This window comes from Xyrauchen texanus, chromosome 9, assembly GCF_025860055.1.
Source record: "Xyrauchen texanus isolate HMW12.3.18 chromosome 9, RBS_HiC_50CHRs, whole genome shotgun sequence".
Taxonomy (NCBI): domain Eukaryota; kingdom Metazoa; phylum Chordata; class Actinopteri; order Cypriniformes; family Catostomidae; genus Xyrauchen; species Xyrauchen texanus.
In genome coordinates, this window is record NC_068284.1 from 11,719,516 (window position 1) to 11,746,190 (window position 26,675).

The 26,675-nt window shown below is 42.0% G+C and overlaps 1 protein-coding gene across 3 annotated transcripts in view; it reads right to left on the bottom strand.

Moving 5' to 3' along the window:
- Window positions 1-26,675, bottom strand: part of LOC127648843 (cAMP-specific 3',5'-cyclic phosphodiesterase 4B-like) — a 92,618-nt gene that overhangs the window by 65,335 nt on the left and 608 nt on the right. Inside the window, exon 2 of one of the 3 annotated variants that reach the window (XM_052133621.1) lies at window positions 12,719-12,846. In XM_052133621.1, coding sequence (XP_051989581.1) covers window positions 12,719-12,760 — 42 coding nt within the window. In that variant the 5' untranslated portion in view covers window positions 12,761-12,846. Of the gene's footprint in view, window positions 1-12,718; window positions 12,848-26,675 lie in introns of those variants that run through there. The other 2 variants (XM_052133623.1, XM_052133622.1) reach the window with 2 other exon arrangements.

Consider the following 26,675-nt stretch of genomic DNA (forward strand, 5'->3'; position numbering starts at 1 on the left):
TCTGGGTCTTTTGGCTCCTGTTGCTACTTGCAGCTGCTGCTGAGAGGAGTCCCTGAAGGCAAACAGAACAATGTGTTTGTTAGGCTATGTACAGTACTGTAGTCTATGTGATGCACAGGTATATGCAATTTATCTACGTATGGTACAAATATTTCATTTCTACTAAAAATGGGCAGGGATGCATAAAGTCTTTAGTGTTTAAGTTAGCCTTTGTGTCTCACCTAGACTGGATGTTCAGCACAGTATACAGTATATAAAGTGAGCTAGATTAAACCACTGGCCATATATAATGAGAATAATGTAATTTCAAACACAAATGCAGTCTCCTTTCATGCATACATTTTCAAATGAGAAATCTCTGCTTTGAGAACGATAGAATGATATTGTTTAATCTTACCTTATGGCCTGCACGCTGTTTGTGAAGCTGTCGAGGGCACGTTTGATGAAGACAGCATCGATGTCCTTCTTCTGGAGCTTCTGATACAGAGTATCGACGTGGGGCATGATTTTGTGGAAAAGCCACAGGAAAAAATGAAATCTTCATCATGTAGCATCCTCACGTAGCCAGATGCCTCTCTCACGGTCGGCTGGTCAAATGAACCCAATGAACCCGTCCTGATGGCTTCAAAACATTGTATGAGGTCGTCTCGATTCTCATAGGCAGTGTTCACGACTCTGCTGTTGAAGTTCCACCGTTTGGATGAAGCTCTGGGCAGTCTTCGTGCAACAGTCTGGTCAAGAATGCTGGTCCGTTTGGGTGACCGGGAAAAAAAAGTTGCAATCCCGCTCAGATCGGAAAAGAAAATATTAACTTTTTTGATGTAAGAAGTAGCTTGCTGCATGATCAAATTCAGCTGATGCGCATAGCAATGCACATAATGGGCATTCTTGAAATGCTCACGCACCTTTTGCTGCACACCAGCCTTCTCTCCCCTCATCACACTGGCTCCATCGTAAGCTTGCGCAATAAGTTTGACTTTCTCGTCGTCGGCAAAAAGACCGTTCAGTCTCTCCAAAAGCACACTGGCAATTGAGAGTGAGGTTGATTCCGAGATGGGAAGAAACTCAAAAAAGCGTTCCTGCACTTTATTGTTGGGATCGATGTACCTCAGCACAAGCACCAGCTGTGTCTGTGTAGAAACATCCGTGGTCTCGTCAGCTTGGATGGCTACGAAGTTCGCCGACTTCACCTCCTCAACAATATGTTCCCTCACGACCGCTAGCATACACTCCAGTAGCTAATTTTGAATTGTCTTCGATGTGCCCTTGAAAACTTTTGCATTTTTAAGATGCTCATCAAACACCTCATCTAACTGTGCCACAAAGTTGACCAGTCCAAGAAAAATACCTGGGTTGGTGGAGCCCTCGGTTTCATCTTTCATCTGCCTCGCAAAGCTAACTCAAACACTCCGCAAAACTTCACACACTGGATTAATCGGTTGAGAATGTGGCGGTTCTTGCTAACCTCGTGGTTGTGGCGACGGACAGCTAGCCTGTATCCCTCATCCAGTTGAGTGGCAATGTTCACTCTACCCAAAGCAGACAATCTCAAACAGCTATCCATGTGGGTCTTTGACAGCTCATGTTTCTTGATCTTTTCTGAAAGATGGTGCATGTCTGTTACACCAGTCGCCGTCCAAGCAGTGCTTTCTGCCGAGCCGCCTTCAGGGTGAAAGTGTAGGCAGGGGTATTGGCTACGTCGCAGCCTGCTAGCCAGGTTTTTCGTTCGTACCAATTTTTTGAAAATCCTCGAGTGTAGGACTTTCCCCCTTTAGTAGAAACCTGTTGAATGGTTAAATTTGGTCTGGGAGGTCCTAATTGTTTCGTTGACAATTTATCTTGATTCGTTCGCTGACTAAAAGGAACTTCTTTCAAAGAGACAATCGAGTTGCACTGAACACTATCCATCTTGACAGTAGTATGTGAATTGATTGACGCTGCTACCCGCTCTTTTCTTGCTCATGGTTACGTTACGTATGATGAAAGCGCGTAAGTGCAAGCTCTCCCTGAACCCATAGAGATTGTATTGAGAGCTCTGATATTTGAAAAAAATTTTTTTACATGAGAGTCTATGGGAGACTTCTTGGGCGATTTTCAACCTGACTGAAATCGCCCAAAAAGGGGCGGGGTCATTTTAAGCACGACTTTAGCCTGATTGGCAGATCAGAAATCTAGATTAGAACACTGATAACGACTGTTGCCATGATAGAATTGGTTAGAAAAAAAATCCCTCCTTTTCACGTTTGGCAGTGCGTAGCCCATATCGCCCTAATTAACACACCGCCCCTGGTCGAATGAAGTAACACAAGGGGTCCCATATAAAAATGCCACGGACTGCTACTGCGTGCTAGAGGCAACTGTGTCGGCTGCACGTAGCCCTCCCCAACGCCCCCAAAGAGATGTCACATTCAGACCTTAGGTTCCCCGCATCCCTGGGGGGGAGACAGGTGCTACATGACTAGCATGGGAGCAAGCCCTTCAGCCTTTTCTCTCACTATATCTCTCACATAGGATGTGAAGCAGCTGGGGCTATCTTAACGTTATGAAATGTGTCAGGGAAGGCGTCTTTCCTGGTCTTATTCTTTCAGGGGGAAAAGACCCTGTGGAGGCCACATCCTTCCCAGCCTAGGGGGACGTAACATGTGGCAAATACACCACAAGGGTTGTGAAGCCGTATGTGGGAAATGGAGCGGTGGTAGGTCCAGCCTAATAAGGGGGGGATTCTACAAGCACGGCAACCGAGGCAGCAGGGCTGCCCAAGGGAAAAGCGGGTCCGCCGACAGAGGGACCGAACCGTGGGAAATACATCACGGGGAGTTTGCTTGAGAAGGGAACTAAGCCTGTGGAGCCCAACCCCAGTACAGGGCGCCTGTGACTCGTAGTGGGTCTGGACGCAAATTGCTCCAGTAAATTTGCAGGCCAGTAGGCTAGGGAGGAGAACATCCAGGGAGCGATGCTTAGTGGCTAACCTGGGATAGAAGGCGCACTGGATCAACTTGGTGAAGGGTGCTGTGTGCAAACGGAACACCCGGTCGGTTGTGCCGCGTTACTGAGTTCTACCTGACAAAACATGGGACGAGACAGACTCAACCCTGAGATTGTAAAATCTGGCAAAGGTATTGGGTGTTGACCAGCCCGCTGCTCTGCAGATGTCTGCTAAGAGGTGCCATGGGCCAGTGCCCACGAGGATGCCACACTTCTCGTAGAGTGTGCTCGAACCCGCAAGGGGGCGGGCACGGCCTGGGTGTGATAAGCTAAGGAAATAGCGTCAACAACCCAGTGAGCTAATCTCTGTTTGGAGATGGCGTTCCCTTTCCGCCATAGCAAACAAAGAGCTGCTCAGAACATCTAAAGCTCTGCGTGCGGTCCAAATAGATACGCAAAGCACGTACCGGACACAGCAACGAAAGGGCTGGGTCTGTCTCCTCCCAGGGCGGCGCTTGCAGGTTCACGACCTGGTCCCTGAACGGGGTCGTAGGAACCTTGGGCACATAGCCCAGTCTTGACCTCAGGATAACTTGAGAATCTGCCGGACTGAACTCCAGGCAGGTGACGCTGACAGAGAATGCTTGCAGGTCCCTAACGCTCTTCATGGAGGCTAACGGAGGTCTGCCCGGGATGTGAGTGGCGTGGTGTGCAGCGATCTGAGTCGCTGATGGCGGGCGAGTTGTGACATGTGATGGGAGGGCACGCCTTCTTGGCGATTTATGAGGGGGTGACGGAGGGAGAGAGCCTTGAGCTTAACTGAATCAAGCGGCTCGAAGGGGGGTCTCTGAAGGGCCGAGAGGACCACTGAGAGATCCCCGGAGGGGAATAGGCTAGGCCGGGGAGTGTTCAGTCTCTGAGCGCCTTTCAGGAAACTGATAGTCAAGTCGTGCTTACCTAGACACTTTTCATCTACTGCGTTGTGGTGGGCTGTGATAGCAGCTATATACACCTTCAAGGTGGAGGGAGACAGCCTCCCTTCTATGTGCCCTGTCCCTGTGAAAGAAGGTCTTCCAGGGAGGTGCTGTCGCGAGGAGCGTGAGATCGGAGAACCAGGCCCGTGTGGGCCAATAAGGGGCCACCAGGATGACATGTTCCTCGTCCTCCCTGATCTTGCACAGCACTGGTGAAAAGCGCTGTCGAAGCACACAGGGGCGCAGAGTGCACAGCGTGCAGAGAGAGAGAGAACGCCAGCTGGAAATGCGCCGTAGATCCAACAACAATGCCTCTCGCTGACAGAGGTGAGTGAAACAGTGGTGAACTTCAGCTTGCCGTTGCACAACCGTTTGGCTCCGAAGAAAAATGCTAACTGGCACTCGCTGCCCCGCTTCCCCTTATACCTCTATGTCCGGGGCGGGGCATGCAAATTCTGTCTGCCAACTTGACATTGGCCTGTTCTCATCCCAGGAAGACTCCTTGTGTCACTTCATTGAGTGACAGAAGGGGAAACAAATTATTAAAACATCAAAATCCAAAAAATTTATTTTAGATTCAATACCGACCAAGCAACAAAAAAAAAGGTGTTTCCTGTAATATCAGAACCTCTTCTTAATATTATTAACACCTCATTATTCTTAGGGCAAGTTAGCAGAGTGCATCAGTGATATAAAAAATTAGATGGCTAGAAATTTCCTTCTGCTCAATTCCGACAAAACAGAGGTACTCATTTTTGGACCAAAAACCTCTAAAAATAAGACTTTAAAATATAATTTGACACTCGATGGATGTAGTCACATCATATTCTACAGCTAAGAACTTAGGTGTTATATTTAATAGCAATCTGTTCTAATCTGTAATAGCAAACCAAATTTCCAATGTTTGTATAACAGCATTCTTCCATCTCAGAAATATTGCTAATATTATTCTATTTGTTTCCCTGTCTAAACCTTGGGATACATATCCTGAGCTCTGGTCCTGCCTGATGTCCGACTCCCACTACTTCATGTTGCTGAGTAATGATGACTAACTGCAGCCTGTGCCAGCCAGATATCACTTTAGTCTACTATGATGGACTTCACGGAGGATGAAATGATGCCAGCACTCTCAGACATGGGATACTTCACTAGACACTGCCTGAATCTTGGACTTATATGCCATAAGATTACAGTCGAACTGACCTCTGCCTGCATAACCTTGGTCAAAGGATGGACTCACACTTAAAATGGAATACATAGGTAATAAATAAATTAATGAAATCACTTAGTTTACTCATTTTAAATCTTGACTTGTATCCCCCCAGGGTAATTTTTTTCCATTAACCAACTTCTTATGGAGTTTTGTGTTCCTTGTCACAGTCGCCTTATGCTTGCACACTGGGGGGTAAATATAAATATTATTATTTTCTGTTATTTATTTTAAGGCGCAATTTTTTTTTTATTAAACCACACTATTATGACTTGAATACATTACTATATTACAGCCTTTTTCTGTTAAAGCATAATTTTAAGTAAAGCTGCTTTGAAATGATGTGTGTTGTGAAAAGAACTATCCAAATAAAAATGACGTGACTTGTTTCACTTGTTTTTAGAGCAGTATTCATTGCTAGGATAGAGTGGTTTGTTTACTGTGTGCCGAATTCACATTTGTTCTTGAGTTTGCTTTACGCGTGACTGTCATTTTCGGTTAGTCGCATGTAATTTGTTAAATATGAAGGCGTGTCCAGCACCAATTAGGATATTTAAACTGCATGATCCATAGTCACTACAGGAGAAGCAATCTATCAGTAGGAGTATGCAGTAGGGTGTAAGTGTGTCTTTATTACTGTTTCACTTGTTTTTAGAGCAGTATTCAGTGCTAGGACAACATGTGCCCTCAAGCACATCCCTGTTATCTGTTACAGCTGGTTCTCATGATTCAGATGGAGGACACATTGCAACCCACATAACCAATGCCCCCTTTGCACACCATCACCTGCTCCTCTCTCATTTTTGGTTGAAATTTGAAAGTGCCAGTCAGTTGTCAACAAAGCTGACTTCATTCCATCCACTCAGTCAGCCCTCAGCATCCTCGCTCTGACAGAGACATGGATATGCCCAGAGGATATAGCAACAACTCTGCCTTCTCCAACAACTTCTCCTTCTCTCATACCTATCAACATGGGGTGGGGGAACAGGTTTGCTCATTCCAAACAACTGGACATTTTCACCTCTCTCCTCACTATGCAACAATATCTCACTTGAATTCCATGCAATTACTACAATGCAACCTAAAAAAATCGTCCTCCAGGTCAGCTGCCTAACTTCATTGAGGAGCTGGATGTCCTGCTATCCTCCTTACCTGAAGATGGCAGCCCACTTGTGGTTCTGGGGGATTTCAACATACACTGAAACAAGCACCAATTTGCTGAAATTCATGCTCTTATGGTGTCATTCGACCTATAACAACTATGCCCTATTGTAACCCACAGATTGGGCAACCAGCTGGATAAACCAGCTTTTTACACATAAATGTACCACTAACAATGTACCACATGCTCCTCCTCTGGCTTCCTTTTGTCATAACCTCTACTCTCTCTCTCTCTCTCTCTCTCTCTCTCTCTCTCTCTCTCTCTCTCTCATCCACATGCCTTTAAACTGCTGTCTCTAGATTTCTATTCAGATTATTTAACTCTGGATAGGGGCACCTGGCAGGGGTGCCCTCTTTCCCCATAATTGTTCTGTCTTGCCCTGGAACCATTAGCAGCCACGATAAGAAGGAAAGATAATTTTCCAGGGGTGGTGGCGGAAGGTGTGGCGCATAAGCTTTTGCTTTACGCAGATATTTTATTATTTGTCTCCAACCCCACTAGATCTATGCATTGCCTCCACAGAATTATTAATTCCTTTTCTAAATTCTCAGGATACAGACTCATTTGGTCTATGCTGTCCAAAGCTTTGGCTCTGACAGCATACTGCCCAGTAATGGCTTTCCAGCCAGGCGCCTTCCAGTGGCCCAAACAGGGCATTAAGTATTTGGGCCAGGACTCCCTGGGAGAAGAGTTACTGTAACTCAATGGGACTTTTCCTGGTTAAATAAAGGTTAAATAAAAAATGGGCATATTATTCCCAGAAAATATGTCTGATTTAGTTGGAGTTCATTTTGACCCACATAATAAAAAGGTTTTTGAGAGATGTGGGCAGGTGGGCTTCATTAAATTTATCTATGATTGAGAAGGTATATGTTATTAAAACTAATTATATTCCAAAATGTAACTACCTGCTACAATCTCCCCCTGTAGATATCCCCCTCTCTTGCTTCAAGCAATTTGATAGCATAGCAAAGTCCTTCATTTGGAATGGTAAGCATAGATTACATTTTAATAAATTACATAGGCAGATTGACAAAGGTGGGTTAGGCCTACCCAAGATTTCATTTACCTACTTTGCATTCGGTCTCAGACATTTGACTCATCTGTCGCTTCCACCTGAGCGAACCCCTCCCTGGTTTAGTATTGAACAGGAAGTTCTTGCTAATGATCCAGAATGCAGCAGCATGGCTGGTCTTCAACAAACCCAAGAGAGCGCATGTTACACCCCTCCTCGTCTCTCTACACTGGCTGCCAGTTGCTACATATATCAAGTTCAAGGCTCTGATGCTGGCATACAGAACATTCACTGGGTTTACGACAGCTTACCTACAATAATTCCTGTTGGTAATCACAGCAGAGGTGATTTAGGGCCATTTGCGAGTGTGATATTGCTTATACACAACAGTTCAATGAACAATTAAATAAACAAAAAATATAGGAAAAACTGAGTATGGTCACAAAAAACGCATTTGTGCATGGAACTACTATCTTACACGACAGATCAGAATCTGCCGTTGCTGGTTCAAACCAAATCATGCATCCAAGCCTCTCAAAAATGTCACTTCAGAACTAGTATCACGGCTTGGGCTGTTTCTAACAAATTATTTGAGAAACATGAATGTATGTATGTGTGTGTGTCAGGGTTCTTACACCTTTTCCAAAGTCAAATTCAAGCATTTTCAAGGTGCATTTTCAAGCTTTTGCAGCACCTTACAACTGTGGTAAATTATATGTTTACATACATATACGTACTTCGTCACATTAAATCAAGCAAATGTGAGTGGAAATTACTTGGTGGCACTAAATGTCTGACACCTGTCATCAAAGCTTATGAACATATACCATCAGAATCAAAACTCCTTATGCATCTAACCTTAAATACAAATGACCTCTTAAACTGCGAAAAAAAAAAAAAACTAAACTAAAATCGTGGATGACTGACATTTGTGAGTCTGGTTAAACAGTGAAGTATTTTATTTGCTATCACTAAGCTGTCACCTAGCAATGTGCCTGGCTGGCAAAAAAAAAAATACTTATGCGACGTACGAGTAGATGCATATTTTAACTGCAAAAGATTGAGTTATTTCATTGCATATTTTTCTGACCTTTACGACACAGCTATTTTGGTGTTTCTACACTCGAGGGCACACAAAATTATTTTTGCCAGTGGGATGTGAACTGGGTTTGAATGTTATTTTAAACTGTGATGAATACAGTGAAAAAGGCAATCTATTAGCATAACATATATATATATATATATTACGGTTTTGTACTGTTGAGTAACAAATTAAGATCAAACTTATTCAGCATAACCACTTCAGATATATAAATAAAAACCCCAACATTCTTTTGAATGTCAATGTACTAAAATAAAATATTTTATGCCATGAGTGTACCTTCATTTACTATTATTTTGAATGACCATTGAAAATGAAGAAATGTGATGAAAATTTTACCTGGTCGCAAGAAGTAGTCCCTTAATTTACCTGATGAACTTTCACCTTTTGCTGACCCTTTATGCTTCGCAGAGCTAATGTGTTTCTAAATCACTTGCACCTTTATTAGCAAGTGACACATAAGTGCAGCATTACATGTCATACATTCTGCTTCTCACGCATCTCCACCTGAACAAAAGCATGAATGGGAATTATTTGTGCAAATCTTCTGTACATTTTCGTAAACTTTTGTTTGGGCATTGTTTCCACTCAGCTTTAATTTGCTGCTGTCAAGCAACTGTTTGATGCTGAAGGGAGAGATTGACAGGCAGGAATTTGGCCAATAGTTGCTAATTTGTGTGCGAGAAGGCGGGACTTACAAAGAATGGTTAAAGCAATGCAAATATGCACGCACACACAATGAAGTATTAGACCAGATGCACAACATAATGCAACTAAAGCCGAATCCCGGACATTTTTGCAAATGTAAAAATCCCGTCCGGACGCTTTTTTAAGGTCAGAAAAAGTGGACATGTCTGGGAAAAGAGGACGTATGGTCACCCTAAAGAACGGTAAATCTCAGAATGTTATTCGGGAAAAACTGATATACAGAAAGCGAGCAACGAACGTTCCCCATCACTGAAACAGAAGACTTCAGTCTAGCACGAGCTCACTATGCACTCTTGCATAAACTCCCGTTATAATCACTGAATCTAACGGTCTAAACTGCAAAATGAATATCTTGTTAATATTGTATCTGCACTTGCTTATGATGAGAGAATTCACGAGGGTGCAGAATTCAGTCAGAGAGCTCACGCACTGAACACATTTTTTTTACATCCCTCCGCCTCCCGATATTTGCCAGATAGCTTAAATAAATTAATTGGCCTGATCGAAAATTCCCTACACCTTTCACATGGCTCGAAAGTGCAGACTCTCCTGTTTGCAGAATTTACAGGCTACTCAAGGATTTGGTCCTCGTTTTAACCATAATTTTTATTTTTCGTTCTCAAGCCAACACTCATTGAAGCAGCAACCTTCATGTTGTCATCTCCCACTCTGTTCCATCAGAGTCAAAAAGACATCAAAAAAGACTGGCAGATCACACTATAGCCACACGCACAGACTCGTGTGGAGTTGTTTTAGTTTTATGCTAAACGCAAAAGTAATTAGACTTATTTTATCTAAAAGTGAACTATTCAGTAAGATAGCATATTATTATGAAAGCAATGCAATTACTATTTCAAGCAGTTTCAAGCACTTTATCCAAAATCCCAGCAGTTTAAAAAAAAAAAAACCTTGAAAACACTACATTAAAATTCAAGCATTTTCAAGGATTTCCAGCACCAGTACGAACCCTTGTGTGTGTGTGTGAGAGAAAGAGAGCGAGAGAGATGGAGTGTGTTTGATCAACTGTCTCTGTTGCCACTCACAAGCAAATGATGCTGTAGTGTGTTAGTCAGCTTTCTGAAGATAATGTCATTTTTGTCAAATGCCTGCTATTTTCTCTGTAGAAAAATAGCCATCCAAGCAGGTGTATTCCTCCCTATTTTGCTGGTGCGCAAGAGCCATTAACTATAGATCATTCACTAACAGAAATGTCCTCCGCCATTATGAACAGTATTGCCTCTCCAATGTGGAAACTCCGGTAAGAGGTAACCACCTTGAGTTTGAGTAATTAATCTCTTTTGTGTTGCTCAGCTGTGATGAGCCTTAATGCTGAAGTTGTTAGTTTAAAGCTGTTTAAAGCTATTTCCCAGCTTTAGTAGTATAGTAGTAATCAGATAAATCACAGAGTGCCAATTAATGAAAATACTACAGACTGACTGGCAAAGCACATTACCTCAGCTGACTCATTAACACACAAAAATGGTTTCTGTTGGCTAAAATCTGTGATGTCACAAAAAGAATTTTACACATCTGCACTGCTCTTAAACTTTAGTTTACAATGACATGAACACAAGCAGACTAATAGAAACAGTGAAGCATCCAAGTGCTGATGTTCTCATCCAATCAGATTCGAGGACCAGAACTAACTGTTGTATATCTAAATATATATATATATATATATATATATATATATATATATATATATATATATATATATATATATATATGCATTATTTAAGCGTTCATTGAGTGCTAGTTTAAAAAGGTGAGGATAGCTCTTTGACATAATCAATATCGTCCCCATCACTTAAGTTCACTGTGCATTTCTACTTGCTAGGAGGTATTGTTCCTCTGTTTTATTCTGAGTTAGCAGAGTTCTTCATTGTTTGAAAAAGTCCTCACTCTCTCCAAAACATATCTCAGATAAGACAATTTCACAGATAAAAGTTCTTTGCAAATGTACTTTGCTGCAGCTCACTTGCAAATAGGTGCACTTTGACAAGATAAGACATGGTTAAAAAGATAAACGTAGAAAAAACATGATAATAAAACTAATTGTTTCAAAATGTGTAACAAGTAGGGGTGTGAAAATGCAGGGAATTTAAGAATCAATTATCATTTCTATATTAATGTGTAACCGTTGTATGTATGAATGTAACGGTTTCATATTACACTAACCTTCTCGAAACAGACACGGAGAGGAGCATAAGAGATTGAAGGGAAAGAAAACGCACTTTGAAATAAAGAAAGTTTATGCTTCTGAGTTCACCCATACATAAGATAAATGGATGGATAGATGGATGGATACTGCTGAGTTTGGCTTTCTATGTCATTATTCAACACTGTTTGCATCCATTTGACAAAAGTAAGTTAATTGTTGTTGCCTTCTTCCCCAATTACTTTATATTATGTTAGCCTAATATTGTTTTTGTATCTGCATAAAATGTGTTATATTTCAATAAAACAGTTAAAAAATGTATAGAACTTAATAAGAACTAAATAAATGTGATAGGAGGGCAGCATTGGCTGTGAATAAAAATGCTAATTTGTTCATTCATGCTCTTTAGTTATTAGTGAATGCTAAAGGGAATGGGGGATGATATCAGACTGTTCTTAAGGGAACCAACTAATTACAGTCACCTGTGATTTGTCAATGACACACGGCATTTAAAAAAAATAGACACATTTAATAATGCCCCCTGACCATTATAAGGAAACTTTTTACCACAGTCCCACCTTCATGTTTTTGTGAATCCTGATCAGCAGGGGGCAGAAAGTGCATCACCAGCTGTTCAGGCAATGCACAGCTGTACAGACAACAAATCACACTTACCGACTTTTTGAGGACATGTTATTGCATTCAAACACAGCTGGATGGAGCACATCTATGAACGCAGTGGTCTCGAAATACATTTTTCTATGTTTCAAAATTGAAATGGCAAGTATTGGCAAATATGCAATATATGCAATTATATCATACCCCATATCATATAATTAGATTAAATATTTTAGCCAACTGACATCCCTAACATTGAAAAAATGACATATTTCACCTTTAAACATTGAAGTATAAATAATAAAATTGATGAAAATTAGAATCGTTAAGCTTAAAGTGATTACCACGAACAGAGCTACGGTTATTAACAACATGAATGAGACTAATTAATGATGTTGTTACTTTATACTTCATTCTGTTCTTTAGCTCCTCTGTTAAGGCATTTATGGCACCTGCTGAATTTTCTCCTGTCCCTCATAAATAGCTATTCATAGTATGTGTGCATGCGTGAGGGTTTGTGCGGTTAATTGGTCGTTTATGTTCTTGTGATTGTGCTTGCGCTTGTCTTGAGCTTGTCGATTGTTTCTTGTTTTTCCTCTAAAAATCTAAGAACAGAACATGCTCCTTAACAGCTGAACAGAAAACCTGCCAGTTCCCCCTCATGTTTTAAAGGTGTAAAATAAAGGGTATCAACAGAGAAACAGAAAAAGGGTAAACGGACACAAATGTGATGTTATTATACTATATGTCTAAACATCACTTTGGTGGGTGTTGAAGTAAAAAATAATCCATGCACTGCATTATCTTCTATTCATGTTTAAACAACAGTACAGTAAAATGTCTCACATCAATAGGTGTCACTGCCAAAACACTCCGGCTCTTCCTCATGTTCTCTGCTGACAGCTTAAGCTCTGAAGGTTCTTCTGTCTCCTGGGATTCTCCACCGGCATACAAATGGACTTCTGCTGTTTGAACTGTTGCCAGGAAGAAGAAGAAAAGAATCATTAGCATAATCGAACCTCTCAGTTCTCATTAAACCCTTCATTGTTCTGGTTTCCACAATTATAAAGCACTACTTTTACCTTAATCTCCCTTTCTTTTGTTAAATAAAATTTAAATTACCACGGTAAACCAAGGAAACATATAAATATTTAGTCATGGAAACTCACAAGCATATTTTTTAAAATATTGTACTGAAATTATTCACATGGTAATTAATATGGTACTACCATTTGAAAAACGCTCTGGTACCACAGGTAATTCAAAGCTTGGGTACCACTGTAGTACCGTGGCACCGGTATACTGAGCAGCACTACTTCTGGAACTAGTTAACTTCATTGCAGGTATGCAGGAAAACATGGCTCCCAATGTTAGCCTTTTTTTGTATAAAGCAAGGGCAATGATCCCGTGGGTTCTTGATTATGTAGGTCACCCACCAGCAGACACGTAAATCAGCACTTTTGAGTGCAAGTACTTGTACTTAATGTATAATGATTTGCAAACAAACTGAAAACCTAGACCAATTCATTTTGTTTTATGTTAAATATATATATATATATATATATATATATATATATATATATATATATATATATATATATATATATATAAGCTGCTTTCTTGTTCATCCACTAGGTTGGATGTCAATTGTAAATCACAGTCCCCTGTCTTTTGCTCAAGATTAAAAATCAAACCTTTTCCAAAGCTTCAGTTTTCAAACCAGCTAAGGCAAGGAAATTCTTTCTTGTCCAAGAAAGACTTATCAACTTTTGAAAGGGAGGCAAAAACACTTCCCAAATCTTTTGTTGTTGACATCAAAGGCTGTCTATCCAATCAAACACTACACTATTTTGGCACAAATTCAATATGTCACTTGGTAGAATCTTGCCAAATTAGGTGCATGCGAACATGGACAGGTACCTTGACATACCCTCATGTTTTTTTCATAACAACCTGCTGATAAATGCAGTGCTGTTGTTCAAGTTCAGACAGTGTTGTGTAACTTAACATTTATGTTGAATCCTTAAATAAATTTAAGCAAAACAGATGTGTGGGTTTTATTTTATTTATTATAATTGTTTTGAGTATTATTATTTTTTTATATATATACTTTTTGCAACATGATCACATAGGAAGTTGACATGTTTCTACCGAATATTCCAATACCTTGATCCTAATGACCCCATTCTGCCAAATTACTGACAAGCGCCATCTTCCATTAGACATATTTGCATTAATTAAACTGTGTTCATCTTTTCTTGTGGCACTACTGATAGCTCGTTCTGCAAGCAGCCTTGGAGACAGGAGTTACGGTTCCATGGAAACCAGTAAGTTATCATATAAACAAAGTTTACATTTTACCTCTAAGATTAAACTTTTACCTCATGGTTAGGTTAAGGGTTTGGGTTCAACATGATCACACAGGAAGGGTTAGGCATGTTGTTTCCGAGAGTTCGAGTACCCTAGGATTGGCTACATTATACTGACAACTGCCATCTCCCATCTGACATTTAAGTATCGGCTCCAGAGTGTTTACTTTCCCTTGTGGTGCGTCAGCAGCGTGGGAGGGCCTGGGTTCACATCCAGCATTGAAAAAAGGAAGAAATCGGATTCGCATAATCATTGACGAGTAGAGGTGTGATTCTTTGGATTTAAAGCGAATCAATTCGATTCATGATTTATACTATTTCGTTTTGGTTCAAAACTATTTTTTGAAAATTCAGAACAATTCAATTTGATTGGACTCTGCATTTTATTTATACTAATGTGTCTTAGGCAAGAAAAAGAAAGAAAAATACTTTTACAGCACCAAAAGCAGCACGAAAGAAGACACATTAAATACAGGTGCATATGCAGGCTTCTTGGAATACAACAGAGCGTAATGTGCTGCTAAAATATTTTTGAGCTGAGCGTACAAATGTATTCCATATTTTACTATATATTTACATAAATTCCATGTTTTCCAGTTTTCAGATGCAGCCAATAAGTTGCCAATGAGCCAACACAATACTTTGATCGCGTTTCACTCAAGACAAGAGCGCGAGCTGTTTGTTAATTGCTCATGTGATTCTCAGTTGCTGTCCTGAGGAGATATCATACATGAGGTGCTCGAAAGCAGCTCAGAAAAAGTTTCAATGAGAGTTACGCATGGAACTGAGAGCGGGATCCCATGAAAGGCGTCAGAAGTGTACAGTGCATGCCTGTGGGGGGAGCTATGAGGGCGCGCGTATAGAGAACGACGCCGCCTCCATTAAAAGACATTTATAACTTTTTAAATATTGTACATTGTTTGTTGATTCGCAATCCATCAGATTTTGAGCATTTTAAATCGATTATTGACCAACACTTACGATTCTCGATTCAAAAGTCATATTTCTAGATCGATGCATATAGATTGGCAGCATAAGTAATCGATGCATTGAGAAAACAAGTGAATAGTTTCACCCCTAGTGACAAGCGTGATTGTGAGGTTGCATTTCCCCCCTAACATTACATTTTGACTCCACTGATGGTTAGGTTTAGGATTGGCCACTGGGGGAAATGTTTCGCATTTCAGTAAGCTCAAGAAATGTCAACCTACTGTTTCCGATTTCACTATGAGATCAGTCTGTTTGGTTTGGGTCAGGGCATATGGTTAGTAAAATATGCATTCTTGATGAGTGTATTAAATAATTTACACATAAAAACCAGCTTTTGGCAGAACTCTGTGACACTTCTAGTGTCAGTCACTGGGGGCAGTTGTTCAAATTTGGGTAATTACAGACTAATTATTGCTGAAGGACTTTCGACCTACTGTCACTTAATTCACTGTAAGATTAGTCCGTTTTTTTTGTCCAAACGTCGAAAATTATAAATCTGCTTAGAAAAGTATAGCCAGGGCTCGACAATAAGGACTGACCGATGGCTCGGGCCAGTGTGAGAAAGATTCGGGACAGTTGCTAGATCTGTCACTTGCCCGATCGGGCCAGTGCTGCATTTATAACATTAGTGCAAGCAAACAACAAGCAAGAGAGCACAAAAATTACATGGAGCGAACAAAGTTTTCTAACCGAAGAGCGAGCGTGAGTATATTTCTCTCGCAAAGACGCACAAATGCATAATATTCTGGACACGCCAAAGCACAGTTGCATGCACGCACAAGATCATGCAGACACCGAGCGCACTCTCCTCGTGTCTTAGCAGCAGCTATTACCAATGTGTAGAAAATAGTTAGAAAAACCCACTTAATGAATTTCGTAGAGGGATTTAATGTCTTGTGCAACATTTTAAGTATCCCCGCACATTCCGTGTTCACAGTGCACGAAATCCCCACATTTTTTGTTTTACATGTTGGTGAAAATTAGTAATCCACACACATTGGAACACAAAACAATCAACAGTTTCTTTCTATAGGACTGAAAATCCATGTCTCTCCTGCATATGTCTCATCATCATCTCTCTCTGTAGGCTACTGCAGCATAGTCTGTTTAACATGCATCCACTCTCGTAAAGGGACAGAGCGCTAGTTTTATTCCCACTGTAAAAAAACAAACACATTTTCTCTCATTAATTCGCCTTTAGAGATGAAGCACAGAATGAGACGTAATAAACGTCTCGGGTTATGACTATAACCCTTGTTCCCTGAGAAGGGAACGAGACACTGCATCGTTGAAAACAACTCTTTGGGGAACGCTCCTTAGCGTGCGCCTCTGAATTATGAATGAAACTATTCCAATCTTGATTGGTGTTGCGTCATGACGTAACATGTGACGGCATAACCGGATGCATAAAAGTGACGCCGGTACACACACACATTAGCCTAGCGATGAAGCAAGCCGCTCTCAGGCATTGAGGGGCGTGGCAGGACGACGCAGTGTCTCGTTCCCTTCTCAGGGAACAAGGGTTATAGTCATAACCCGAGGCGTTCCCTTCCGAGGGAACTTCGCACTGCGTCGTTGAAAGCGACTCTTTGGGGAACGAATGCCCACTAGGCCACGCACCGAAAAAAGGCCTGCCCTAGAGTGAAACTGAACTCAGGCACTCAACTGGGACGAGAGCACACGTGCGCCAGGCGTACTAGGGAGGTGCAGACTATAAAACCTGATGAAAGTGTGCGGGGTAGCCCAACCGGCTGCCTCACAGATCTCCTGGAGGGGCACTCCCGATAAGAGAGCCCTAGAGGACGCCATGCCTCTAGTTGAATGAGCCCTTATGGCCAAGGGTGAAGGCAAATTGCGCACCTGTAGGCCGAGATAATAGCCTGAACAATCCAATTACTAATGGTTTGTTTCAAGGCAGGGAGCCCCTTCTTAGGTGACCCAAAACACACTAACAGTTGGTCCGACCTCCTCCAAGAAGAGGACCTCTCGAGGTAAATGCCCAAAGCTCTGACAGGGCAGAGCAAATGGAGCCTCTCTTCTTCTGCCGACACATGAGGTGGAGGATGAAAAGCCTGCAGGACCGTGAGACCGTGCCACGTTAGAAGGCACCTTAGGCACATAGCCAGGTCTCGGGTGCAGAATGGCTTTAACTCCGCCAGGGTCAAACTCCAAGCAAGCTGGTGTTACTGCCAGGGCTTGAAGATCTCCCACCCTCTTTAGAGAGGTAATAGCTAAGAGAAAAGCCATCTTGAACGTCAGGTCCTTGGGCGAAGCCGACTGAAGGGGTCGAAGGGGGCCAGGGATAACCCTTCGAGAACCACCGCCAGGTCCCAGGCAGGAACCCTGGACCTGGTTGTCGGTCTCATCCTCCATGTACCACGGAGAAAACGAATGACCAGCTGTTGCCTCCCCAGAGGCCCATCACTCAGTGGTGCATGGAAAGCCGAAATGGCAGCCACGTACACCTTAAGTGTGGAAGGGAGAGACCCACAGAGAAACGATTTTGAAGAAACTCCAGAACTGAAGCCACCGGGCAGTTAACTGGATCTAATTCATGTTCTCTACACCAAGTGGAGAACACATTCCACTTGAGGCCATATAATCTCCTAGTAGACGGAGCCCTAGAGCCAAGTATGGTTTCAACCACCCCCGCTGATAGACCAGCATTTAGGTACTGAACCCCCTCAGGGGCCAGACCCACAGTTTCCACAGCTCTGGACGAGGGTGGAAAACTGGGCCCCCTGCCTGAGACAACAGATCCCTCCTCAGAGGAATCTGCCGTGGTGGAGCTATCAGGAGTGAAATTATGTCTGAGAACCATACTCGGGCCGGCCACATCGGAGCAACCAAAAGTAGACTGATGCCCTCTTGGCGGACCCTTTCCAGGACTCCCGGGAGCAGAGCGATCGGGGAAATGCGTACAGGCGAGGCCTCGGCCAGGCCTGTACCATGGCATCCAACCCCAGTTGGGCTGGATGTGAGAGGAAGAACCAAAGTGGACAGTGGGACGTCCCTCGAGACGCGGATAGATCCACTTCCGATGGTCCAAATTTGTCCCCTATCGACTTCACCACCTCTGGATGAAGTCTCCATTCCCCGGGCCTCAGCCCCTGCCTCGACAGGATGTCTGCTCCCTGATTCTGAACCCCGGAACATACATTGCTCTGATAGACAGTATTTTCCCTTGGGACCAAAGAATTATCTGATGCGCCAGTCTGCACAGAGGGCGCGATCCGAGTCCCCCTTGTTGGTTCAGATATGCTACCACTGATGTATTGTCCGAACGTACTAGGACATCGTAACCTTAGATGTCTGGAAGGAAGCTCCTCAGAGCCCTGAACACAGCCAACATCTCTAGACAGTTTATGTGCCAAGAATGATGATGGTCCTGCCACAGACCCCTGGCAAAGCGGCCGTCCATGACCGCGCCCCAGCCAGTGAGGGAGGCGTCTGTCGAAGCGGTTTTCGGCGACATGACGCTCCCAACACTGGCCCTAGGGACAGGAACCAAGGTTTCTTCCATATTAGCAGAGAACGAAGGCATCTGCGCGTTACTCTGATTATACGAAATGGATTCCCCTTGGGGGAAAACCCCTTGGCTTTCAGCCACCACTGGAGGGGCCTCATGTGTAGAAGGCCCAAAAGGTATAATGTTGGATGCCGCTGCCATGAGGCCCAGCAGTCTTTGAAACTGCTTTACAGTGATGGCCTGGCCTAGTTTTAACCCGGACACCATCGCCAGAACGGACTCGATACGTGCAGGAGACATGCGTGCCTGCATCGTAACCGAGTCCCACACAACACCCAGAAACGTTGTGCACTGGGATGGTTGTAACACACTCTTTTTGTGTTGAGTCTCAACCCCAAACTTCGAATATGGCCAAGGGCGACATCTCGATGCCGAACCGCCATTTCTCGAGACTGGGCCAGAATGAGCCAGTCATTGATAAAATTCAGTATCGCGGATGCCCTGAAGTCTCAGAGGAGCAGGAGCTGCATCCATACATTTGGTGAATGTGCGGGGAGAGAGTGCTAGGCCGAACGGAAGAACCCGATATTGGTAAGCTTCGCCCCCGAAAGCGAACCTCAGGAACCTCCTGTGACATGGAAGGATGGGTACATGAAAATAGGCGTCTTTTAGATCTATCGTGACAAACCAGTCCTCGGATCTGATCTATCTCACGATGACAGGAATGGTAAGCATTTTGAACCTGAACCTCCTCAAAGGCCGGTTCAAAACTCTGAGATCTAAAATCAGCCTCAACCCCCCATCCTTTTTTGGAACTATAAAGTACCGGCTGTAAAGACCGGACTCCCTGTCTGAATGAGGAACACGTTCTATGGCCTCCTTCAGCAGCAGAGATTGCACTTCTTGTTCCATCACCTGAGCCTGCTCCGGAACCACTGTAGTCTGCACCACCCCAGAGAATTTGGGGGCGGTGCCGAACTGCAGTCTGTACCCTGATTTTATTATATGCAGGACCCATGCAGATATGTTGGGAAGATGATTCCATGCCTCTACAAAATCTACTAAGGGAACCAGCCTCTCGAGGCTGGTCTCGGGTGTTTTTCGAGCACTGTTCTCGACTTCCTGAAGCGAGATACCATCAGGATTTAGTCGATACAGTCCTTGTGACCACAATTGATGTGTGTTTTTTATTTTTTGATGCGAACCGCATGGTGTGCGTTCCCTTGAAATTGATGTGGCCCGAAGCGTCAGAGACGGCGGGAACCGACACCGATTTCCTGAGGACTCCGCTGCGAGAGCAACCTCGGTTGCTCTGCAGCGGAAGGGGGTGGGGAACAGCCCTCCGAGGTTCTACCACCTCGGTAGGACCTCTTTCCCGAAGCTTCTACTAAGGGAACCAGCCTCTCGAGGCTGGCCTCGGGTGTTTTTCAAGCACTGTTCTCGACTTCCTGAAGCGAAAGACCGGCAGGATTTAGTCGATACGGTTTCTGTGACCACCATTGATGCTTGTTTTTTTTTTTTTTATTATTTATTTTATTTTATTTTTTTTTTGACACGAACGGCACGGTGTGCGTTCGCTGGAAATTGATGTGGCCCGAAGCGTCAGAGACGGCGGGAAACCAACACCGATTGTGTGCGGCCATGTAAGCCCTACTTATTAAAGCAGATGTATCTACTAGGCAGCGCCGGGGTTTTAGCCCATATCCCGTGCCCCCAAAACATCGTCTGTAATCAAACACTGGGGCTGGCGAATGAGGTTTACCCCACAATCTTGTTTTAGATATCTTTGTGGAGATCGGGGAAAAACGGCAAACCCCGGCGCTGAGGTTGTGATCTGTGCCGCAGGAAACGCACGTCTAATTTGCTTTCAACTTGCGTTCCCTGCTCATTTTGTGGCCAGCTGATATTCAGTCTGGCCACGGCACGCGTCACAACCTCAATCAGCTCCTCATAAGCTTGGCCAAAAACTGGCGTGCTTGGCTCACGGTCGTCCACATCGATGCTGAGCATATCCACTTCCTCGGAAGCAGTGAGCTCAAGCAACGGGACCTGATCATGGGCAGAAGAAGCCGCGACGCGGGCCTCTGCACCACTCACAGTAGGCTCGGGATCCTCAAACGAAGAATGAGAACGTGCCGCAGCAGTCTCATTCTCATCTGCAAAATCCCGCTGCGAACCCCGCGATTTCAATTGCCGCGCTGCCTCAACAGACGCGGGACCAAAACCGTGGGGAACGCGAGCCTGACCGTGCTCATCAAAGCACGCCAACCGGGAGCGCAGCACTCTCATGGGTAGTGCTTCACAACTTTCACAGGCAGATCCCTCGAGAGCTGCCTGTGCGTGCTGCGCTCCCAAACAGTTCACACATAAAGCGTGCGTGTCCCTACACGTAATGAAACGAGGGCAGGGGTGCACGCACTTCTTGAACTGTTCGGTGGCCATAATATTTTTAAATCAGACAAACAACACCAAATAAGACAAACAATTTCAACATAGAGCGCTTGCTGAAGAGCGAAAGCTAATGTGTGTGTGTACCGGCGTCACTTTTATGCATCCGGTTATGCCGTCACATGTTACGTCATGACGCAACACCAATCAAGATTGGAATAGTTTCATTCATAATTCAGAGGCGCACGCTAAGGAGCGTTCCCCAAAGAGTCGTTTTCAACGACGCAGTGCGAGTTCCCTCGGAAGGGAACTTTGTTAAACCCTAGTTATACACGTGTCTGGAAATCACAAGCTGCTCAATATCCAAAATGTAAGTATACATTTAATTAGATAACGTTTCAAAACGTAAACATTAATTAGACATGATAATGGCGTTTGATATGAAAAGAAGCAAGATCACAATGGCTATAATTATCAGAGCACTTCAGCTGCAGGGTGAAGATGAATATTTGAAACAGTCTACTTCATATCATCCTAACACCTGTTACATGTCTTATTTCTGAACCATACAGGTATTTTTGTTCTTTGTATATCAGTCAGTGTTGGTCTTATTTGGGTTGTCTGATTTCATGCTATATGCACAGATTCACAGATTAGGCCTAAATATCTACATACTGTATATTACACATCACAACCGATTTAGTAGCAATTCTGTTCTCTCAGCCAATAATCAAATCTTTAACTCAGTGACTAAATCTTTGATTCTTGTGAAAACACTACACATGGGCAAAAGTTGCATGACTAAGCGGGTGACAGAAAACCCATCATCTCCTCCACAGAATTCTTGGCTTAAAAACACGTGTAAATGGCAGGACAGACAGGTTAATATGATGTATTTATGAATTTATATCTGTGAAGCACATATATGGGATTGCATAAGGCATAAATCATATCTTAAATTCTCAATTTTGGGGGACATTGTATTTTTAAAACAATTTCTCCCCTTTTTCCCCAATTTTGGATGCCCAATTCTCAATGCGCTTTAAGTCCTTGTGGTGGCGTAGTGACTCTACGCCTCAATCTGGGTGGCGGAGGACGAACCTCAGTTGCCTCCACGAGACCAACAAGCTGTGCATCTTATCAAATGGCTTGTTGAGCGCGTTACCGTGGAGACGTAGCACGTTTGGAGGCTTCATACTATTCTCCGCTGCATCCACGCACATCTCCACATGCCCCACTTAGAGCGAACCACATTATAGTGACCACAAGGGGGTTACCCAATGTGACTCTCCCCTCTCTAGCAACAGGGCCAATTTGGTTGCTTAGAAGACCTAGCTGGTGTCACTCAGCATGCCCTGGATTTGAACTCGCGACTCCAGGGGTGGTAGTCAGCATCTTTACTAGCTGAGTTACCCAGGACCCTGGGGGACATTGTATTAAAAACACAAGGTATGAAAAAAATATTTATCTTCGAACATATTTTCTAAAGCCATGATGGTATAAACAGCTATTTGTAATTTTTGTGTTAGAGCCAGTGAAAATGTTGCCAGGGCCAGTAAAAATCTGAAGCACTGGTCCAACTGGGCCAGTAGAAAAAATTCTTAGTGTTGAGCCCTGATAGCACATCCCTCCTCCACAAGCTGCATGATTCATGGTATTATTCATGTCCATAGCACAAACGGTGTGGGACGAGTTATGCCATAGTTTAATATTTTTGGGGTTAGGGGGTTGTCTTATCCTGTGAATGAGTAATAGAAATAGTTATGCTTGCTTTATCAAGCACCAACACAGCAGATTAATTGAGGATTAACACAACCTTTACTTTGTGATGTTTAGCTGCAAGCAGTACATTTGTCTTTTCTTAGAAAATCCATGGACACCAAAAGTGCACGTCTTGCATTCCTTATTCCTAGCAAACAGACATGTATTGTAAAAAGCTTGAGTCAAACACAGTATGTTATTTGAGTAGAAACAAAGACTCCATGGTGCTCATCAACTCCTCAATCATATTACCAGAACCAGTGCTTGGACACATCCACATACCCACAATGATATGCTTGTCCTTCCATTGACCTAAATAAAAAAGGGTTTTCTGCTTACTTGATCAATAAAATAAGGTGTGCTTGGCATAAAACTGTATGCATGGAGAGCAACTGTAAGGTATCAAGAGACTTGTGACTTATTTAATGGTTTCTATTTATCTTTGTGGCTAAAGCACAGGGCTGTTAATCAGAAGGTCACAGGTTCTAACCCCACGGCCACCACCATTGTGTCCTTGAGCAAGGCACTTAACTCCAGGTTGCTCCAGGGGGATTGTCCCTGTAATAATTGCACTGTAAGTCGCTTTGGATAAACGCGTCTGCCAAATGCATAAATGTAAATGTAAATGTAATGTCTTCTGCCAACCATTTCCAACCCAATCTAGCTATGAGAAATAGGGATTTTAATATCTAAAATCATTACAGGCATTATATGAGTGTGATAAAATAGCTGTCTAATAACAGAGATTTTGAATTGTGAATACCTAATGGATGGTTTAACTGAACTCTACAAAATTGAAACGAATTTCCGAAACAACAAAATGAGTACCTTGACTCCAGTAACTACAGCAACTTGGCTCTTAACCGTATGCTAACACATAATGACATGTGAAGAATATAAAGAGAACAATGAAGAAAACAACATGGGCCACAGTGCTCTGTTTTTCAGAGTATGAATTACTCAAGGAGTTCTTCCTCCAGCATGGCGAAAACTATTAGCCCGTTAAATGGATTCCAGGGTGAATTTGGATGTGTTTAAAATTAGATACAAAACAGTTTTCTGTAAAAATTTATATTTGAAGCAATATTTTAACAGTATTGTTGCCTGTTATACACCATGTAGATCTTGTAGGTATACATCACTATTACTTTTTCTCATACGTAAGCTTAGGGATTTTAACAAACCCCTAATGTGATAATAAGTATAAAAATCATCCCTCAGCATTTGAGTTACTAGCATTAATTAAAGCTCAAATGATGCAGCTTGTTGTGGGGAGGTATGCTATTACAGTACATTGCTTAATAAAACAGGTTAAGAAGTCCCATAGACTTATATTGAAGGAACATGAGTCATACCTATATACCAGAAAATGTCTAGAAGGGGAAAGGCGGGCTCTTTTGACTTGGGCCAGCAAGCTACTACCTAACCACCACCCAGAACACCCTAGCAACTGCACAACACCCTGATAACCAACCACAACATAAGCTGTGTTCCACCTGGAACAACATTTGGTCTTTGTTGTAAATAATCTCTCTGGACAAAACCATGTCACACTATTCAATGTGTACTCATTAATGTACTCACTAGAATTGTCAGTGTCATTATTTAACATCACTGTGTATGTGACCTATACCATGCATTGACTCAATGCAAAATCTCATTTCAAAACAAACTGCCTCTGGGCTTGCCAAGTCTAGTATCTCTATCTACATTAACTAATATTTGTTCTTTGTCACAACTGATTTGGTAATTATATAAGAATTACATAATTACATGTATGAAGCAGACAGCTCATCATGTAAGACCTAGGAAATGAATAGGTGTATTACTCATCAAGCCATTTCAGATATATGCATTGTGAGTTGTTTACTGAACATAAACATCAGACACAACTCACAAATCTCACAACTGCAGCCCAGTTAAAAAAAATCTCCAGATATTATTTGATTGAGTACAGAGTACAGATCGAGTGGTTACTGTATATTTGATGAAAAGAAAGTAGCATTAATAACATGAATTCTTCATCTTAAGATGCATTGATTTGTTCCTGAAAGCAGACTGTATCAAAAGGCCATCTGACCTGAGGTCTTACAAAAATGGATTTGCTGCTGCTTAAATTATGTACATGTAATGCTGTCCGGTACGTCTATTGAATGTTGGAATACTGTATTGATCAATGTACAATGTGTAAGTAAGGAAAGGAGAGAGAGAGAGAGCTATAGAAAAGACAGGATATGAGGGAAGGAGAGAGCAGCGTTGTGAGATGTATTTCATTCGTCCAATTCGATTTCAAGGTGCCACTGAATACAGGACCTGTTTCCTGCGGGAGGAAAAAAAAGTCTAAAAGTCAACAGGAATTTTTGTTCCAGCTGTGGCTTCAATCCCTGCATCACCGATGTTTCCAAAAGAGCAAGTCATCAAACAAAGAGAGTGTTCTCTAAGTAATGTTTCTTTGAAAGTGAATTCTAAAGAAAAACTAAATAAATCACACCATTGCTATATTGCCTAGAGGGACTTAATAGAATATTTGCACTTTTAAAAATAATTGTGTCACACTGCAATGAACTAGTGAAGACAAAAATATTATAAAAAAAGGATCACATTTAGATTACAGGATCATATAAACACATACTGTACATCATATGTAAATTTGAACCTAAAATCTTAATGTTGAATGTTGAAAAAGTTAATGGACATGTCACTGTAGGTCACGCACCCAATACAAATAGACTACTCAATGAGTTTAATACAGATTACATTTGTAGTAATGAATGAATGTACTGCATTGGGCACTTGAGTCTGACTCATCCACATCTGATTCAACCAAAACAACGCATTTATGTCAAGCCAACAGCATGCCAATGAGATTGGGTATTGAGCTTTCACAATTTCCTCAGAGCACTCAGTAAAATGTGCCTGACAATAAAGTTCATCAAGTTAATTAGGATAATACAGTTATAAGAAGAATCTCGCCTTGAACATGAATACAAAAGGGATGCTCTAAACATACAGCAGTGTACTGCGACCAGGGTTGGGAGGGTCACTTTTGAAACGTTTTCCACTACATATTACAGAATAAATGCTGTAAAATGTAATTTGTAACATATTCTGTTAGATTACTCAAGGTCAGTAACGTATTCTAAATACTTTGGATTATTCTTCAGTATTGGTAGATATTTTGACTATAAAATCTCTGCCAGTACAGTAAGACAAAATACACATGTTAAAAAGATATTCTCTGAAAAACCTAAATATCTTATGCTGTGCTGTTTCTAAAACAAGATAAATAAAATTGATCTTGTTTTAAGGATTTTTTATATTTCTACAGGAAAACAATACAAAAATTAATATCAAGAAAATGATTTTTTCCCTAATATCAAAAGTCTTAATAGAAAAAAATCTATTATGATCCAACATGAATTTTCTTGATAAAAAATATGATCGTGCCTAGAAGCATGTGCATGTAAAATGGCTAAAATAGCATTTTAGCTTAGTGTAAAGATAACAATTTACACAAGTTTTGTTTCTATTTCTTCTGCTCTAAACTTACTTCAAACGTACTTCTCTGTCTGCTCGTATGAATGTAACACATCATAAGAAAGTGCTTCACCGCTGTTCAAATGCACTTTAGATCACATAATTTATATGTATAAATGTTTTCCATCTGAAAGGACTAAATATTAAATGAAAGAAATGACAATAAAATGTAAAGTAATCTCTTCAGTAATCAAAATATTTTTTGAATGTAACTGTATTCTAATGACCAATTATTTAAATAGTAAATGTAGTGGAATACAGTTATTTATATTTTGTATTTTTGACATGT